This window comes from Saccopteryx leptura, chromosome 9, assembly GCF_036850995.1.
Source record: "Saccopteryx leptura isolate mSacLep1 chromosome 9, mSacLep1_pri_phased_curated, whole genome shotgun sequence".
Taxonomy (NCBI): Eukaryota; Metazoa; Chordata; class Mammalia; order Chiroptera; family Emballonuridae; genus Saccopteryx; species Saccopteryx leptura.
In genome coordinates, this window is record NC_089511.1 from 22,875,468 (window position 1) to 22,895,930 (window position 20,463).

The following is a 20,463-nucleotide window of genomic DNA, read 5'->3' on the forward strand; positions in this document are numbered from 1 at the left end:
TGTATTTGAGTCCTAGCTCTGTCACAAGGAGTTGTATTATCTTGAACAAATTTAATGTCTTTGAACTTTAATTTATTCATCTGAAAATAGTATCCATCTATCTCATGGGATTGTTGTGGCATTAAATGAGGAAATGTCAAAAAATGAATCTTGTAGTCAGTCAATAAATGATAGCATTAAAATATCAGTTATTCCTATTCTAACGTCTCTAAGAGCTCTGTGGTGCCAGAGGCTCAGCTAGTCCTATGCCAGCGGCAGCTGATGAGTTGTGGGGTCAAGTGCTCTTTGAGGAGGAGGAGTTAAGTTTGTGGCAGTCTAGAATTCCTCCACATTGCTATTCTATGGTAATAAAGAACATGGATCAGAATTGAGGGACTCACACCTGGCTCTGGCCCCAACTGGCCGTGAGACCTTGGGTTTGTTATCTTCAGTTTCCTTGTCTGTACAGTGGAGACAATCACAGCACCTCTCTCAAAGGATTGAGAGAAACACCCCCATAAACTGTTTAGCACAATACCGGAGATGGCAGGAACAAATGTGGAACAAAGAAGTGGCGGGTGGATGAAAAGGCAGGCAGTGACACGCAGGTCAAAGCCCAGAGCCTGGGATCCTACGCCCTGCTTCTAGTGGTTACCCACCCCCGGGGGGGGGGGGGGAGGCAACACCCTTTTCCGCTCACACGAGTACAGGCTCTCTCTTGGTCAAGAAGAGCTGCTCACTGCAGAGAGAAGCTGACCGCTTGACCAGAATGAGGTGAGCTTCCACAGCAGAACGTTTCCATTTTATTGACTGTAAACTTCTTTGGTAAACAAGAAGACAAGAAACCCTAAGAGCAAAGGGGCATGCTGAGTCAAGAAGACGAGGAAAGGGCTGGCGCCCTCCACAGACAGGAACTCTGCGAGACAGCTACCATTAGCAACGTGGTGGCTGGAACGTGGGAGTTTGGGGTGAAGGGTGGCGTGGGGGAGAAGCGGAGGGGAGCCGGAGGAAGGGTCCACTCTGTTGGATGTAGAAGCCTAAATCATACAGCAAATGAGCTCATGCATTACAGCAAAGAGAATCAGGGACCGTCCCCCCTGCGTCCTGCCCACCTTCCATGCCGTTAATCGGTACCCCCTGCAGGCAGGGCAGGGCTGGGTTGATGTGGGGCTCCAGGAGGCCCTCAGTCTGCAGCCCATCCTCCACCTCTCCCTGCTCTGCAGGCTGGTGTGCGCAGGTTGCGGGGGCGGGGTGGGGGTGGGAGTGGGGGAGGGCACTCATGATCTCCTGATCTGGGTAGAAGTGGCAGGGCAGCAGGGGCAGGGTGTGGGGGAGGTGGGGAGGCAGCCCCTGTACCCCCTTTACATGGGGGGCTCGCTGCAGAGGACAATCTCCAAGTCCTTGCGGTAGAGCTTCCCCGCCTCGGCCAAGGACATGATGCTCTTTCTGTAGTTGGTGAGCTCTTGGATGTTCATTTCCTAGGAGACAAAGAGAGAGGGTAAGAGCAGGCTCTGTGGGTGGCACCACCCAGATGGACCGCCTACTCATTCACAAATACACCTGCTGGAACCTTCTCATCCCATCACAGTACAGGTGGCACGGAGGAAGACCAATCACGGATTGCGGAGTCAGAAAGACCTGGGTTGAAACTTCTTCATTTAACTGTTTGCATTGCTTTGGGGAAAGCATCTAACTCGATTTTCAGCTGCCTTATCTGTAAAATGGGTACACTGACGGTACTTGCCTCACTGAGGAGTCATAACGATTAGAGGAGGGGATGATTAGCTCAGTACCTGCCACAGAGCATGCACTCCAAAAACCAGAAGCTACTCTGGTGACAGCCATTATCTATGTGAACTTCTAGAAGTTCATCCACCTCAGTGGGCCTCCATTTACTCAAGCTGTGTCCCTGCAGGTGAGGAGGAGAATGCCAGGTTCTCCAGGCCCCTGGACCTCATTTTCCTAAGCTTCACCCATTTAAACAAGGAATTCTAACCTCCGTCTCTTCCAGCAGCAAAGCTTACCAGCCTCCTTCCTGTTCACTGGCTTCTCCAGGCCTTCAGAAGCCACTGAGGTGACCCATGAACATATATGTCCATAGTCCCATAAGAAATGGAGGCCGACACAGTTTTAAAATAATTTTTGTTATCTCGTGCGATTCTTGTGTACCTCCAGCTTAAAGTTTAAAGATATACATGTACGATCGTACCCTGGATGGTCAGGAGGCACGAGGACACACATGAGTGTGTGTGCTACTCAAAGGGTTAAACAGCACACCAACCCTTAACGTCTTACAGTGAATAGGCATGTCTCGTTTTTATTGTACTTTTATTGTGCTTCACAGATGTTGTAGGGTTTTGTTTGTTTGTTTTTACAAGTTGAGGGCAAGACTCTCCACCAGCAAAAACATTATGAATTACTTTATTGAGCTACTTGCTTTTTTGTGATGGTCTGGAATTGCACCCACAATATTTCAGAGGTATTCCTGTACTTGCTTTATAGTAATTGCTTTGGATGCAAATAGCCCATGGGTCTGAAATACAGCAAAGTCATCACCCACATTGCAAAGTCACTTAAACAGTTATCTTCTTCCCTCCCTCCCTCCTTCCCTCCCTCTCTTCCTTTTCTTTCCTCTTCCTATCCCCTCCCCTCTTTCCTTCCTCCTCCTCCTTTTGTATTGAAAATGTCCTTAGGTATTTTTTAAAAAATCTCCTTTCAGACTGAGACTGACAGGTCATTATTGCCATTCTGCGAATGAGAAAACCAAAGTATATAGACTAAGGTATGTCCTAAAGGACTGGACCAACTCACAGCCTTAAATATCCTTAGTCCCCTGAGTCCTGAAGTCTCTGTTTACCTGGCTCACCTGTCCGCAACCACCTCTTAGTACTCAAAAGGCCATTCTTTTTTTCGTTGTTTCAGGATATCCCCTCATGTCACTGATTCCTGGTTTTGTGCCAGCACCCAACCCTTAGGGAACTTTGCAGGCATCTCCAGCATTGGGGGACATTTCCTGGAAATGTCACCTAATGATAACATTGGGGTGTGCCTGGTTAGGAACCAAGGGAAAACCCCCAAATGTTAATTTCCAGCTTGAGAAGGCGCCCCTCCTCCCAGTTTAGTGTGGCATCTGGAGCCAGCAGCACTGAGGGAGGGGCTGCTTACTCCCTGCCTCTAAAAGTTTTGCTGGAGGCTGGGGACATTGCAGTTGCCTTAGAAGCACTAAGAAATATTGAAGTTTGATTCCATGAGCGTATCCCTCAGGAGCCTCCAACATGACTCTGCTCAGAAAACAGATTACAGCTCATGCACCATCAAAACGGAACATGCATTTGCCATGTGGGTTCACCAAAAATAACCTTTCCCTTCCCAACTCAGGTGCTGTTATTTTTTATTATTGTTATTGATTTTTAGAGGGTAAGGGAGAGAGCAAGAGAAAAACAATGATGCATCGTTCCACTTTTTTTTTTCTTTTTCTTTTTTTTTCTGAAGCTGGAAACAGGGAAAGACAGTCAGACAGACTCCCGCATGCGCCCGACCAGGATCCACCCGGCACGCCCACCAGGGCGACGCTCTGCCCACCAGGGGGCGATGCTCTGCCCATCCTGGGCGTCGCCATATTGCGACCAGAGCCACTCTAGCGCCTGAGGCAGAGGCCACAGAGCCATCCCCAGCGCCCGGGCCATCTTTGCTCCAATGGAGCCTTGGCTGCGGGAGGGGAAGAGAGAGACGGAGAGGAAAGCGCGGCGGAGGGGTGGAGAAGCAAATGGGCACTTCTCCCATGTGCCCTGGCCGGGAATCAAACCCAGGTCCTCCGCATGCTAGGCCGACGCTCTACCGCTGAGCCAACCGGCCAGGGCCTCGTTCCACTTTTTCATGCATTCACTGGTTGATTCTTGTATGTGCCCTGCCTGGGGATTGAACCCGCAACCTTGGTGTATTGGGATGACGCTCGAACCAAATGAGCTGCCTGGCCGGGGCCTCAGGTGCTGTTGTTTACAGCCATGCAGCTCTCTTTCTCCACAGATTCATCCCCTGGATCCCCAGGTGCCAAATCTGAAGCTGGCTACAGGTGGAAGGTTCCTGAGTAAACAACGTTATGAACAGCCTTGTTTTCTAACCTTCAATGCCTGATTGTTTGTTTGTTTGTTTGTTTCCACATCTCACCTGTGCAGCCATATGTCTTTGGTGATAATCAAGAAAAAGAGCCTAGTCAAGTGATGACCAGGAAATTCACGTCACTGCTGAGGATTAATGCATGCCTTCAGGGTCAGTCAACCTTGGGCGTAAGGCACCGCCACGTGGAGAATAATTATGCCTTATCAATACAATTACTACAGTTAAACATAGTTTCCATTATGATGCCCAAGCTTCCTTGGGTACATAAAAGTGCATAAATAAGTTTCTTCTAGAATTTGGTGCCAGGAAAAAGTCTACCATGTTCAAACACTTGGTGATACTTTCTTCTTCCTGGGAAAAATATTTTCTGCCCCTTTCGAAATGCAATTGGAAGTAACATCGAGAAAGAAAGAAACGCAGGATGAAAGACATGAAGGAGGATGTTCAGGATAAAGAAAGATAGGTTGGAAAGCAATCTGAAAGGGAGACAGGCTCAGAGACTACAATGAAATTTTCCCCTTGAAACTGAGCAGTAAATTTAGCTCCTGCCTGGCAGCCAAGGCAGTTAGACAACAAGATTTTACAGAGTGTCCATCTTCTAATTAAAGGAAGCAGCAAGACCTCTGACTCAGAGGAAGACATTTTCCCGGAGGTGAAGGCTCGCCTCTGGTCTTGTCCCACCTGACCCCTCACATCCAGGGCACCAAGCTGAGCCCTCGGGGACCTCATGGGGGTCTGTCCAGCAGGCAACAGGCCAGGCAAAGTAAAGGAGATCCATCTCTGCATTTTCTTTGAGGGGAACAAATGCTTTCATGGCTCCTTTTAGCCCCTTGCCCAGCTCCAGGTTCTACAATGAATTGATTCAGAATTCCCACTGGGCTCTGCTCTCCAAAATCTCTCCTTGTGTAAAAGTCTTATTTTATTGGCAAAGCAGCTGACAACGAGCTGGGCCAATCAAAACGGCCCTTGCTTTAGGATCATCCACAACAGCCAACAGGAGGAAGCAACCTAAGTGGCATCCATGGATGAATGGATAAACAGAATGTGGCGTAGACACACAGTGGAATATTACTTAGTCTTCAAAAGGAAGGAATTCTGATACATTCTACAACACAGATGAGCCCTGAGGATGTTATGCTAAGTGAAATAAGCCAGTCACACACACACACACACACACAAAACAAATACCATGTGATTCTACCTATATGAGGTACCACCTATAGTTGTCAAATGTATAGAGACAGAAGGTAGAATGGTGGTGGCCAGGGACTGGGGAGTTGTTGTTTAATGAGTATAGAGTTTCGGTTTTGCAAGAGGAACAGAGTCCTGGAGCTGGATGGTGGTGGGGGTTGCACATCATAAATGCATTTGATAGCACTGAACTGTACACTGAAATGTGGTTAAGTTGGTAAACTTTGTGTTATGTGTATTCTATCACAATTAAGTAAAAAACAAAACACCATAAACCAATCAAGAAATCATTCAACCAGAAACAAAACAACCACCTAAAAACTGTTACTGCCTTGTTCTGGCTGATCAGAGGGAAGTCAAGGGCACTCTATGGCGCTCCTTTCCGCCCCTCTCCCAGACACTTCTCCACCCTCCACCTCCCACCCCGTCGCCCCAGGCCCCTGGGCGCAGTTGCTCACCTTCTTGTTTTTCTCATACAGGTCCTTCAGAAGGGCGTCCAGCTCATTCTCATCAATGTAGCCGCTTCCGTCCTGGCGGCGGGCACAGAGTCAGTACGGAGCTCCAGAACGCAGCCCCCTCCCATTCATTCCAACCTTCCCTTTACTCTGTGCAAAAGCAGGTCTGAAGACCGTGCAGTGCCAAAATAACAAGTGGCTTCTGGCTTCACCAGTCAAAGCAGGAGCGGGGTAGTTCAGGGAAAACTTGTGGTAGCCTTTCATTCTGGTGTTTTTCATTTGCATTGAAAATATAAATGAGGTTCAGGAAGCATTTAGCTGAGTGTCACATCCCGTAAGGCGTCAGGATGAACACGGGCTGTCTGAAGCTTACCCCCACAACCCTTCGGTTATAAGGAAGACCATTAGAGCCTGATCAGGTGGTGGAACAGTGGATAGAGCATTGGCTTGAGACACTTGAGGACCCAGGTTCAAAACCCAGAGGTTGCCAGCTTGAGCGCTTGAGCATGGGCTCACAGACATGATCCCATGGTAGCTGGCTTGAGCGCAAAGGTTGCTGGCTTGAAGACCAAGGTCACTGACTTGAGCAAGGGTTCACTGGCTCAGCTGGAGCCCCCCCCCCCCCATCAAGGCATGTATGAGAAGCAATCAATGGACAACTGAAGTGCCGCAACTATGAGTTGATGCTTCTCATCTCTCTCCCTTCCTGTCTGTCTGTCTCCACTTCTGTCTCTCCCTCGCTAAAAAAAAAAAAAAAAAGAAAAAGAAAAAGAAAAAGAAAAAGGAAGACCACTGGGAGTCACATGGGCAGGGGACAACTATGGGAGGGGTGACGGGTACCTTTCATTCTCAATATCCTAGAAAAAACAACTGGCATCATGACCTGAACCAGGAGAGCAGTGCTGAGCACCACCTCCTCCCTTTGGCCCCCAACAATCTAAGTTCTGAACAAAACTCTCTACCATAAACTATTCTCTCGTACTTTATTTATTTTTAAAAAGTTTTATTGGTTTTAGAGAGAAAATAGAAAGTCTGGGTGCAGCGGGGAGCATCAACACATAGCTGTTGCCCCTCATATCTGCTTTGACCGGGCAAGGCGGGAGTTTGGAACCAGCGACCTCAACATTCCAGCCTGACGCTTTATCCACTGTGTCAGCACAGGTCAGGCTCTCTTGTACATTTAAGGATCCACAGGCCATGAATTGCGATGACATCTAATCCCTCACACAGCAGCAGATGCTGGGAAGATTCAAAAGGGGCAGGAAGAAACCACACAGCCGAAGCTGCCCCATGGCCGTTCCTCTAGTCCTAAAGATGACGTGAAGCCACTTGGCCTGCGTTTCCGTCCCACCCTGTCCTCCCTCTCACCTTGTCATAAAACGTAAAGATGGCGTTAAACTCCTCCGAGGTCAGCTTCATGCCCTGGAAGGTTCAAGGTATTAGAGAAGCAAGCGCCGTGTGTTGCGTGAGCGTGCGTGAGCGTGCGTGCGTGAGCGTGCGTGAGTGAGCTTGCGTGTCAGAAGGCAGGAGCCTGGAAGGAGAGGTTCAGAGGGGTAAGAGGAAGGGAGGAGCCCGGGGAGGCGACGTGGCCCTTTTACCTGAAATTTAAGCAGGAAGTTTTCCTGAACAGGCAAGAGTCTGGTAAGAAAACGTGAGAGCAGAGATTAGGAGGCAGAGCAGAGGCGCGAGCTGCCCGCACCTGGGGGCTTGCAGAAGCAGAGTCTGTAGTTATGGAAACAAGCTCTGCGACCTTAATCTTAGATTAGTGGAAAGTTCTAAAAAGAGGGGGACGGGCACACTGAGGTGTTGACCGTCACGATTCTATCTAGCTTTGTTTTGGGCTTCATGCAACCAGGCCTGTCACCTACGAGATAGGGATGGTAGCACAGGACACGGGTTGTGGGCAGGCACGTACCGGGACATCTCCGAGAGGCCCAGTTTGCCATCGCCATTCAAATCAAACATCCGTAGCTGTTGGGGACACAAAGAGGTGCTTGGGTTATTTGCTTTGACCTCCTTTCATGTGGGACCTCGCTCTGCCATCCCCATTTACTGGAGAGGGAGGGAGGTGGGGGGAGCATGCTCAGGTCTCTGAGGTCACCTGGAGGCCAGTGACTAGTCTGATCTAAATCCGTCACTGTTCCTCTGTCCCCGCCTCAGGGAGAATACTGCAGAGGACAGCAGGCCAGCCCCAAAGGCCCACCATCTCTGAGTTTATCTTCGCCAGTGCTGTGGAGGTTGTCATAGAAACAGATTCTCCTGGGCTCAGTGAGAATCTTAGAGAGAGGCTGTTTGGGGCCATCAGCTAGAGTACCTTTTGCCAGCTGCCACTAGGAGTCATTTCACCTGGGCCCAAAGAATCAGCCAACAAAAGACCCCACAAACCAGAATCCCACTGGGTTGGAGCCCAGGTCCTGTGCCCCGGGGAGGAGGAAACTTCTGCCCACTCACTATGGTTTGGGTGTACTCGTGGAGCTTGGGTTCATCATATGGCCGGTTGGCCTTCTTCAGCAGGTCAGACAGGAATCCCTGGAAGACAAAAGGTCTCCTCAGAGCTCTTGATGCAGCCAGTTACTTAGTTCATGACATTTATGTAGTTAACTTCCCTCATAATTCCCTAACCTTTTTCTACTTGTGGAGTGACCTTGGAGGCGGCTCCTGGAGTCAACCTTACCTCATCGTAAAGGCAGTAGAAGCTAGCTGTGGCTCCTCAGAGAGCGCAGGGCACAGGGCTAAGCAATGCCTGGGGAATCACTGGTCCCAGCGGAATGCCGGGGTAGATGTACAAGCCAGAAGGCCAGTCTGCTGGGATGGCCTGGAGGATGCCTGGCCTGGCTACCACGTGCAGAGGAGTGGGGTTTGGTTGAACTCTATGGCCCTATAAGCTCCATGCTACTGATGTCACACGGTTGCCCTGAGTCAGACCTGAGTCTTCCTAAATTGACCAAAACCCATGTTTCTCACCCAATGTCGCCTCCTTCCCCAGGTTCCTTAAACCACCACCACTCTGGCCCTAGCCCCATTCTCTGTGCCCTCCAAACCCTCCCCAAGGCCCATCCTACCTTGAGCTCATTGGCTTCAATGTAGCCACTCCTGTCGGTGTCGTACTTCCGCCAAGCCTGCAATGGGAATGCCAACCTATTCGCAAAGACCTGCTGACATCTGTAGGCCTCCCTCCATTCCCCTCTAATGGACTCAGGTAAGTCTTGATATTTAAGAATATAGCAGTGGGGTGGGGATGTGGAGTTGGTCTAGCTCAGTCCTCGCCATGTTGCAGATGAAGAAATGAGGGAAAGTGTCTTGGCCAAGGTCACATAGAGAAGGAAGAAAACTTCAGGGACAAGGTCTCCCCCCTCTAACTGGCTAAACGTCTGGGTCTCTTTTTGGATCATCCTCTAACCAGGGTTACAGTTTCTGAGGTTAGCAGCTCCTACCAGGGCTAACACTAGGATCTGGCGGATCTGATTTTTGCCGAGTATGTAGGGTGTCCTTTTACTGCTCTGGAAGCTTCACATTTTCTGGGTGGGGGCTGGGAGCCAGGATAGAGCCCTCTGGAAGGGGCTGAAACAGGTTTGGTTACTCTTCATTGCACTCCCTTCTTCATCCCTCTATCATGATGCATATGGCAGTGTGTATGAGGTGGGAAAGAATTGGTATTATAATCAGTCGGTTTAGACTGTCCCAAGGCTGCCTCCCCCCTTCTTATAAAAGCCTTCCAGCCTTCCTTCCTTCCTTCCTTCCTTCCTTCCTTCCTTCCTTCCTTCCTTCTCTCTCTCTTTATCTCTCTCTCTCAACAATCTCTTTCCCATGCTCAAACCATATGCTTCACGAAGGGTTGACCCCCTCTCCAGAGGCAGGCATGTGACCCCTGGATGATCAGTCCCTCTCTGGATCCCATTCCATACTGGTCTGGGCTCCGATCTGAGCCCGGTTATCTGATGCATATGCTGGGTCCCTGTGAGAAACCAGGGCACTGCGTGCTGACCACCGCATCTGGGAGATCAAAGGGAAGCAGAGCTTCAGCAGGTGACATGGGTCTGACCGCCTCCCTCCTCTCTGTTCTGGCCGTCTGAGCAGGAGCAGACATTACACAAGAGAACAAGGAAACATGGTTGTTGTGGCTTTAACACAGAGCCTGATTCCCTTCTCCTTGAACGTGGGCTGGACTTAGTGACTTGGTCCTAATGAATCGAGGATGGCAGATACGAGAGTGTTTGACTTCCAGGACTAGGTAATAAAAGCACTGAGGCTTCCTTCTCATGCTCACTCTTGCATCACTCACTCTGGAGGAAGCCGGCTGCCGTGCTGGAGGACACTCAAGCAGCTCCATGGAAAGGCGTCATGTAGTGAGGAACTGAGGGCTCTTGCCAGTAGCCACATGAGTGAGCCATCTTGGAACAGTAACTTCCAGCTCCAGTCCAGCCTTCAGGTGACCACAGCCCAGCTGACATCTTGACCTCAATCTCACGAGAGACTCTGAGCCAGAACCTTGACTAAGCGGTCCCCAAATTCCTGACCACAGAAACTGTGAGATAACAAGTGTTTGTTGCCTTAGGCTGCTAAATTTGGGGGGTAATTTGTTATGCACCAATAGGTTAACTAATACAATGGTTCTGAGAAACCGTGGTCCTGTGTACAATTGCTCTGAGGCCCCAGCCTTTCACCCAAGCCATCTGGTGGAGAGGAGGGAATACCATGCTAGGGGCTGGGGCAGGGCGCTGCCTGTATCCCTGACAAAAGGCCCAGAGAACCTGACTTCTAAATCCTTGGTCTATTTTGGTGCCTGCTTATATTTCTTAGATTTTTTTTTTTTTTTTTTTTTTTTTTTGAGAGAGAGAGAGAGAGAGACAGGCAGACAGGGACAGACAGATAGGGAGAAAGATGAGAAGCATCAGTTCTTCGTTGTGGCACCTTAGTTGTTCATTGATTGCTTCTCGTTATGTGCCTTGACTGGTGGGGGCTTCAGCTGAGCTAGTGACCCCTTGCTCAAGCCAGCAACCTTGGGCTTCAAGCCAGTGACCTTTGGGTTTAAGTCAGCAACCATGGGGTCACATCTATGATCCCTATGATCCCACGCTCAAGCTGGCAACCCTGTGCCCAAGATGGTGAGCCCACACTCAGGCCAGATGAGCCCACGCTCAAGCTGGTGACCTCGGAGTTTTGAACCTGGGTCCTCAGCGTTCTAGGCTGATGCTCTATCTACTGTGCCACTGGCTGGTCAGGCTCTTAAATTTTTAAAAATTATTTATTTATTCATTTTAGAGGAGAGAAAGAGAAAGGGAGAGGGAGAGAGAGAGAGAAGTGGGGGAGGAGCAGAAAGCATCAACTCCCATATGTGCCTTGACCAGGCAAGCCCAGGGTTTCCAACTGGCGACCTCAGCAGTCCAGGTCAATGCTTTATCCACTGCGCCACCACAGGTCAGGCCGCTCTTAAATTTTTTTTAAAGATTTTATTTATTGATTTTAGAGAGAGGAGAGAGGGAGAGAGAAAGTGGGGGAGGAGTGGGAAGCATCAACTCCTAGTTGTTGCTTCTGGTATGTGCCCTGACCAGGTAAGCCCAGGGCTTTGAACCGGGGACCTCAGCGTTCCAGGTTGATGCTCTATCCACTGTGTTGCCGCAGGTCAGGCCGTGTATCTTAGATTTTTTTCCTCAAGTTTTTTCTTGATTTTAATTTCCTTCTCCCTCAGCTCCAAACTACATACTTAGGCACCAGCAACACTTGATTTTCTGGGTCAGTGAGCACTAAATCTTTCCCCAGAGTTGATCTCTTGCCTCCCCCACTTCTCCACATCACTCCCCCTTTAATTGTCAGGAGTGTGGGAGTTTAGATATTTTAGAATCTTCCTTCCATATCTGCAAACAAGGCTGTGTAATCCTCCCAATATAGTAGTGGCTCAAGAAATTTGATCCTGATATTTATTTATTATAGAGTTCTAGAAAAAAATTTTATAGAGTTTTAGAGTTCTAGAAAAGTGAGCCAGACCCAATAAAAGGGTGGGCTTATACTATGCACGACTTGGGTTGATGGTATTTGATGAGAGGAGTGTATTTTCTCTGAGGAAAAAATGCCTGATTCCATCAGAATATTCCTTCCCATGCCCAGAAAGCCCACCCTTGAGAAAGTACTAAGAAATACATGCAGGTTTTCAAATATGGCCTCACCAACCCCCCTGCATGCATTTAGTACATTAGAATTTAGTTCATGTAGGTTGAGTCTTGACTGGAAAAAAAGGCAGGCAGCCCTGAAATTGTCTAAATGGAGGATATGCTGAAGGGAGCCCAGTCTTTGTACAGAGCAAAGCATCCGGTCGCTGCCAGAGTGAGATCATCCCAGCTGGTCTGACCTAACCTCCTTCCCTCCCTCCCTCTCTTTCCTCCTCCCTCCCTGCACCTACCCCCACCCCTCACATTCCCAGGCTCACTTCTCTCCCCCTCCAGCACTTTGTGCTCATCCATCAGTGGGTCATTATTCTCTTTCTGTTCAAGGAAAAGAGTTAAGAGGCCTGGGCTTTGTGAAATCTCAAAGAAATCCTGAGATGTCACTAAAATTAGAAATTAAAATGTTGTGCTGAGCAGCGGGATGGGAGCTATCTGACAGCACAAGACTTCCAGGGCTACGGAGGGACCGTTTCATGTTTCCAGCTGATAAAAATGGAACAAATGGGCAACCCCAAGAGGGGATGGCACCGTAGGACGGTGGGGTCCCGGGAAACTCGGGGAAGGGGTGTTGGCTCAGCAGTTATACTGGGGCTTAAAAGAAAAGGCAGGCAAGAATATGGAATGATGTCAACTACACAGAAACCACTCATTCTGAGACAGAGAAAGAGAGAAAGAAGGAGGGAGGGAGGGAGGGAGGTAGAGGGCGAGGGAGAGAGAGGGTCTTTTATGTTTCTTTTCGCTCCTCTTTAAGTATCTCAGCCCCCTGCAAGCTATGGTCACCTCCTTTTCCATATCAGAGGTGGGATCGAGGCCACCTTCGGCTGTCTCCCCATCGGGAAAGGGGCAGTCAGACATACCGCTCCCTTTTCTATGGGCAGAAGCACTGACCCTCCCAAAAACAGCACCCCGACAAGCTTAAAGTACACGCAGACGTTCCCCCTCGACAGGCATGAGAAGGACCGAGAACAGACTCCAGAATGTCAATTACCAGCTTATGGAATTTTGCCATCCTGAAAAAAAACTGGAGCAAATCCTTTAAGCACCATAAAATGAAATCCTTATCTGATGCTCAGGCAAGCTGCCACTTAAAAAATGACTCTTTGGCCCTGAGAATAGGTTATTTCCGACCGGCTTACCAGCCATATGTGGAGAACTCTCTGCAGTGTGGGTGTTACGGCTAGCTCGCTAGTTGTTTCAGGCAGTGACTCACGGATAGGGGTCTACCGGTGGCTGGGAATAGATTTAGCACAATGAATGGCAACTCGAGTCAAGTTGAAGGCCAGTCAGCCATCATTTATCATAGTAGGCAGTGTCTGTTGGTTCTGAGTGGAATTTCACTCTGAGGGACACACACACACTGAATGGCCACGGTGTAGGGCCCCAGGAAAAGAGCAAGAAATAACCAGTGGTTTGTTGGCCATCAGAATTAGTAATATATTTGGTTGGACCATATGGAATTTCCAGTTTTTGTAAGTAAAAAATAGTTAAATATCAGCAATTACACATAGTTCAACCCATTGGTTGAATTTTACTCAAAAAACACTTGAGTTTGTAGGTCCTCTTTCACGTGATCTAAAGAATTTCTATGGCAAAGGCGGCAACGCCCACTTAAAAGGGGGGCAATGAAGTCCAGACCGCTGTCAAAGATCAGACCTGGAAGATAGTGGAAACTGGCATTCTCACCAGGCGTTTCCGGTTTGAGGACAGTACATGAATCCACCCTTCCCAAGCCTGCTCCTTGGGACTGACCTTGAGTGACACTAGCGGGATTGTGTGAGAAGAAAGCATGGGTGATCCCAGAGCCAAACCGAGTGAAACTAGTTTCTTTCCTGCAGGATTTGGAACCCATGATATGCAAACATCTGTGACCAATCCCCAAAGAGACGATAGCGTTTACACAGCATTTTCCAAATGTGCTTGACCTAGGCTTCCTTCTCGCCTTATTCCCCGCACTTTAATGCACACACATATCACCAGGGGATCTTGTTAAAATGTAGATTCTGATTCAGTGGCCTGGGGACTCCGAATTTCTAACTAGCACCCAGGTGATGGTGACACTGATGCTGCTGGCCCATGGACCACACTTGGACGAGTGAAGCTCCAAGGGGTTTAGCGTCTCCCAGGGACCACTCCCAGGTACTCGGGTGGGCCTGGTTCTGAACACGGGGGTGTGTGTGGGGGGGACAGGCAGTTCATGGCCTCACCTCCATAAACTCGGCGCTGGAGCCCACATGCTGCCGGAAGCACAGAAGGAAGTTCTCCTCGGTGGGCAGGATCTGCGCCAGCTGTGGGGATCAGAGAGAGACAGTAACGCTATGGAGGCCCTGCCAGGGAGCAGAGCAGACTTCCCTGGAGGAATGGAAAATGGCCAGTGGCAAGGCAGTGTGGGAGTCGCCTTTTGCTTCCTTCCTGAGAACAGCCCTTCAAAGGGGAAGGAGGATATTCAGAGAAGGGCATCTTTGTCACCCCAAACCTTAGGTTATCAACAGCTGCAGGGACAGAGACTGGTGCCAAGTACCCAGACTCAAAAGCATACTAACTATTCATAACTTCCTAAAATATGCAAACGAACCTGGGATTGGTGGTTGCTAGCACAGGGTGCTCGGCACCAGGAGAAGGACAATTTTGGGGTGACAGAAATGCTGAATCTTGATTTGGTGGTGATTACATGGCTGTCTACTACTGTGTAAACTTATGGAATTTTACACTTTAAATCGATTCAATGTATGGAGTTTATTCTACGTAAATTATACCTCAACAAACCTGACTTTTAAAAAATGCAAGTGTTCTTGTGCAGCAAACCCTGTTGGCTACCCACCCAGCTGGCCTTCCCCCGTCTTCTGCTCCCTGCATCCTCCGTCACAGGCAAAACTTGATTAGTTTTAGTTAAATGTGCTAATCTTAGTTCCCTGGAAAGTGATTGGTTTATGGGTAGGCATGTGACCTAGTCATGGCCAATGAAATGTGAGGGGAGGTCTGCTGAGGGTACTCTTGGGAGGGGTTTCCTTGATGTTCTGAGGGACCAAATAAGATGAGCCCCTTCTGCATCTTATGTGGGTGTGATGTCTGGAACTGCTGCAGCCACTTTGCTACCGGTCTGTGGACAAAGCTGTTTCAGGGGCAGAGAACAGAGCCAAGAGAATGGCAGAGAAGCAGAGCTGGACACCTGGCCTTCACCTGGAGTCAGCCCTGCCCATGGCCTTTCCCATTAGGAGCCTCTTATAGTTTGAGCCCAGATTCTGTAAACTGTGGTTCCTGGGCCAAATCTGTAAATGAATTTGTACTGGAACATGGCCATGTCCATTCACTTACAATTGTTTCTGGCTGCTTTTGTGCCACGATGGCAGATCTGAAGAGTGGTGGCAGAGACTGTACGGCCCACAAACCCAAAACACTTAATCAAAATCTGGATCTTCACAGAAAGTCTGCTGACCCCTGGTTGAAGTCTGCCTGAGTCAGGATTTTCTGAGACTTGCAGCTTAGACATCTATAATGGATGCTCTCGATGCATTTCCAAATCCCTTTTAATTTGGCTGGTGGGCCACCCCTCAGCGGCTATGAAGGAGGACCACTAATGGCTCATAGCTGCCCCTGCAGAACTGCCCTCCACCAAACTGGGGCTGCTACAGCCATCCTCCCCAACCCACCCCCAGCTGCATCAACAACTGATTGACAGGGGGATACAAAGGACCATCCCACACCTTGTCTCAACATGGGACCAATCCACACTCCAGAGTTCCCCTTGAGAGCCAGCCAAGACTGGACTCCTTCCTCTGCCCGTTCCTGCTGCCCTCTGCTCCTTTTTCGTGAGAGTTCTCCCTCAGTAAACCCCACACACTGGAATTTCTGTCATCGCTGGGATCTCTGCTTCTAGGGCACTGACCTATGGTGGCAGCCCAATCAGTCCACCCGGGGAGGAGCTATGCCCTCATCATCCTGGACCCCTTGACCATGGGTCGCAAAATGATTGACTGCCAGACGTGTTTGGTTGGCCTGTGCACACATGCATTATGTAAGTGTATGAGGAGTGTATATGTGTATATGAATTGTTAAATAAACAAGGGGTCCTTAATGTCTTAGTAGCCCATGAAAGCAAACTAAAACCTAAACAAACAGCCAACTAGGCTTTCCCAAATAATGCAGCCATTTAAGCGAGAGCCAGTCAGATCATTTCCTTGCTTTGCTTCTACCTCCTCTGTGTAAAAGCCTCTCCCTCAGCTCCTGTTGGTAGAGCGTTCCTAACCATTTCCAGTTTGGCGCTAATTCCAATAGATTTTTGCTCAAAACAACTCTTAAAATTTTTAACATGCCTCAATTTATCTTCTAATAATATGTATATAGCTATTCATATATGAATGTATGTGTGCATGTTATATATAATATATGCATATAAATTATACATGCTATAAGAGATATATACAGGGTGGGAAAAAGTAGGTTTATAGTTGTGAATATGCAAAATGGTTTATTTGTATTATTATTTATTATTGTATTATTAATTTGTATTATTTGTCTTGTTATTATTTCATATCCTTACTTATGATTTATCTTTTAGGTAATGATGGCTGGTAATTTAACCTACTTTTGCCTACCCATATATTATAAAAATTTTGCCTTTGGATGCCTTTAGGTGGGGCATGAACTCTCCTGTTCCCCAGTTTTCACCCTCCCTCCATCACACATTCAGAATACCTGTTGGACCCGAGAGCATTTAAAGTCTCGTCCCTGTCTTAGGCCGTTTGTGGCTCCCTTCCTTGTGAGACACAGAAAAAGCCCCCTTTGGTCAGCCTAAGTGCTGAGGTTGGGGGTGGAGCTTTAAAGCCACCACCTCATTTAGATCCCTAGATGGATGCTTGTACATGGCAGAGGCACAGGTGACATGGCCCTTCCCGCGTAGCCTGTGGACAATAGGACTTACCTCTGCCATCTCGATTTTCCCATCTGAGTTCTTGTCATACTTCTGCATGAACGCCTTCATCTTCTCCCCAAAGTTGTCACTCTTGGACACCTGTGGAGAGACAAAGGGGGCTGATTTTGCCGCTGGGGCCCACGTGAGCCGTGGCTCTCACCCTCTTGGTGCAGCAGTGGGGGGAATAATTTTGAGCCCTGAGTACACAGGCAGAGAACCAGGTTGAGCCAATGCCCTGAGTGATCAGGGCTGTACCTTTTCCCTTTTCAGGATTCCTCCAAGTCCAGTGGTGTCTTGTTCAAGGTTTAGTCACACCATTTTCAAGGAAGAACAGTACATGTGAGGGTGTCCTGCACCATGTAATTAAACATGCCCCTCTTTCTTTGAGATGGGTTAAACCACAACCTTTATCAGGAGGGCAAGGCTCCAATCATTTATATGTAAGAACTGAGGCCCCAACAGTTTACTGCGGCAGCTTCTGATAAAACCTGACTTAATCCAGTGGCCCCCGATAGGATCTAAGCCTTCCACCAAAGCAAGGTGCATTGAGCATTTTCTTCTTTAAAGACTAACTAGCAATTCCATACTATTTTTCACTTTGATTTTATGCCAGGAGGAATGGGAGGAGAGAGTCTTCATATAGTTGCAGGGCAATTTAAATTGTCCACTAGATTACTCTGACTACTAGAAAGGCAAAGAACTTCAAAAGTGCCATTAGCCCTCGTTGCCTATCTTAAATGTAAGGCTCTCTTGAAGTTCTCGAACCTTTTCTTGGTTTGGGGTACAGCTGTTTTATTATTTGCATTAATGAGCTCTTCCTCATCCCTAGTCAATGATGAATCTACTTGAGCAGCTGATGCCTCCTGTTTGCTTATCTGATGACTTTGGGGAGGGCTGTGGGCTTCCTAGGAGAGAGCCGTGGAGAATTCTGATTCTTAGAGTCTCTTCTGCATCCCTTCTATGCTTTCCACCTTTGAAACTGGTCTCAATTTGCCAATATTTATCAGTATTTATTGCTGTACATTTACAAATGTGCATGGGATGATCCTAGGCCCTTATCATATATGTGGTAACCTTATTTACTTTTTATAACAGTCCCTATGAGGTGAGTAGCCTATCCAGCTACACACAAATGGAAGCTGAGATGAAGTGACTTCTCCTGAGGTCACCAGTTAGTAGAGCCAGAATTTAAACTTTTATGGCTCCTGCTTCCAAGGCCAATATTCTTTCTACCATACAACTGCTGCTCTTCTGGACCGAAGAGGACTTAAGCCAGTCTGGGATGATGTCAGTTGAGATTGTAGTGGATAGACTTGAAAATCACCTGTGATGCCACCTGAGGAAGGCAATGACTGAGAAGGATTTCAGGTTTGAAGCACTTCATACCCTGGCTGGGTTGTTCAGTGGATAAAGCATCATCCCAGTGCACTGGGGTTATGGGTTCAGTCGTTGGTCATAGCATGTACGAGAAGCAATCAATGAATGGATAACTAATGGAATATCTAAGTGACTTACTTCATAAAAACATAGTCCTCCACTTACCCCATGACCCCAGAATCAGTTGTGAAGCCTGTTTTCTGCAGCCCAGGCTTCCTTATATTAGTAATGAGAGGTGACAGGAAATCACCTGCATTGCTTAAGCCTGTGGCTTGGATCTCCTCCTAACTGGAGCACAATGTCAAGCTTTGAACCAGGAGTTCAATGGTGGCTTTGTGACTCATCATCACTCAAACTGCTCCACAAAGACTTGCTAATAAGCAGTGGATTGGCGAACAGCCATGCAGCAGGGAGACCCCCAAAGGACCCTCAGGAGCTGGTGGAGGAATTGGGTCTGACTCCGTATATTTGAGAACCAGGTGTGATTCCAATCACCTCACCTTTTCAATATTTCAGACACTCCTCCAAGAGGCTTCAGTGAATTCCACAGTGCCATGCTGGCACGGGGGAACGACATCCCTGTCGTTAGGGGCTGGGACAGGATTTGGAGTCACTTCAGGCAGGCTAAAAATGGTGGTCTGGCACCTCCACACATGAGGCCAGCCAGTCCCACTGGTTCAGACACTGGTTCGGAGCAATTCTCCATTTTCCTCTAGGTCCTTGCTGAGGATGCTTTGTTAGTCTAGGCCAGCGGTTCTCAACCTGTGGGTCGCGACCCCGGTGGGGGTCGAACGACCAAAACACGGGTTGCCTAAAGCCATCGGAAAATACATATTTATTATACAAGACCACAGGTTGCGAACCGCTGGTCTAGGCAGTGGTCGGCAAACCGCGGCTCGCGAGCCACATGCAGCTCTTTGGCCCCTTGAGTGTGGCTCTTTGGCCAGCTTAGGGGTACCTAATTAAGTTAATAACAATGTACCTATCTATATAGTTTAAGTTTAAAAAATTTGGCTCTCAAAAGAAATTTCAATCGTTGTACTGTTGATACGTGGCTCTGTTGACTAATGAGTTTGCCGACCACTGGTCTAGGGCAGTGGTTCTCTCCTGGGGAAGATTCTGCTCCCACTGCGGGGGACATTTGACAATGTCTGGAGGCTTTTCAAATATTTTTATTTATCGATTTTAGAGAAAAAGGAAAGGAGAGAGGAAGACAGGAACATCGATTTGTTCCTGTATGTGCCCTGCCCGGGGACCAAACCAACAACCTTTGTACTTTGGGATGATGCTCTAACCACCCAAGCTATGGACAGGGCATGGAGACATTTTTGATTGTTACAACTTGGAGAGAAGCTACAGGCATCTAATGTCTAGAGAGCCAGGAATGCTGCTAACGACCCCACAATACACAACAATGAGTTATCTGTCCCCAAATGTCAATAGTGCCGAGACTGAGAAACTCTGATTTAGAATAAAAGCACTTGAAACTCCCTAGACATCTACTCTTGAGTCATGACCTCTCTGAGCAATTTAGATAGGCTATGGACTCTTCACTAGGAAAAAATATTTTTATATACATGTACACAGGTACAAAGCTTTGCAATTTTGAGGGTTTCATCAACCTGTGGTCCATTCATGAATACCCCTCAATCCAAGACACCCAGTGATTCTGAGATAATGTACCCTTTTTAGAGAGCACTCCATTTTTTAAAGATCCTTACAAATAAAAGACCAGAGCTGCAGGCTCACAGATGGGATGCATAACTTGAGACAGACAAGCTAAAAGCCATGGGAGAGGGGCTTACCATGCCAGAGCCTTTTCTTGCCTTCTCCAGCTCTTGGAAAAAGTTTTCTAGTTCTTTACCTTCAATATACCCATTTCCTGCAAAGACAGCAAAGAAAAAACTCTTCACCTCAGAGCTAAATACAAATATTGATCGACTTATGACCTATGCAACTTACGACCGACCTTTCGACTTTACAACCACAATCGCTAGCCACAACTGCTCCGCGTCTGGCAGTGCAAGCGTTGCCCAGCTGGGCGTATGACAGTGCAGACCAGCTTCCGGCAGCACTACCATCTCCGCGTGCACCATTTCAACTGTTATCCCAGACTCGGTACAGCAATTTGTGTTTTGTGTCTTGGATATTTTTCATCAAACCCCTCCCAAGATGTCTACCAAGAAGAAATTGTCTTTGCAAATATTAAACCAGTTGTATTGGTAATGCAGTGTTTTACTTAAACCTGACGAATGTAAAAATAAGAAACAAA

The 20,463-nt window shown here is 48.0% G+C and overlaps 1 protein-coding gene across 1 annotated transcript in view; it reads right to left on the bottom strand.

Annotated features, from left to right (window-relative positions):
- Positions 1-754: 754 nt before the first annotated feature.
- The window catches only part of CALB2 (calbindin 2), a 29,487-nt gene continuing 9,778 nt past the window's right edge, over positions 755-20,463 (bottom strand). The window contains exons 2-11 of the mRNA XM_066349653.1: positions 19,997-20,073; positions 16,824-16,913; positions 14,110-14,190; positions 8,807-8,863; positions 8,196-8,273; positions 7,660-7,715; positions 7,343-7,382; positions 7,113-7,166; positions 5,748-5,819; positions 755-1,457 (exon numbers count right to left, since the gene is read on the bottom strand). Of these exons, the coding sequence (XP_066205750.1) occupies positions 1,341-1,457; positions 5,748-5,819; positions 7,113-7,166; positions 7,343-7,382; positions 7,660-7,715; positions 8,196-8,273; positions 8,807-8,863; positions 14,110-14,190; positions 16,824-16,913; positions 19,997-20,073 (722 nt within the window). The 3' untranslated portion in view covers positions 755-1,340. The remainder of the gene's footprint in view (positions 1,458-5,747; positions 5,820-7,112; positions 7,167-7,342; positions 7,383-7,659; positions 7,716-8,195; positions 8,274-8,806; positions 8,864-14,109; positions 14,191-16,823; positions 16,914-19,996; positions 20,074-20,463) is intronic.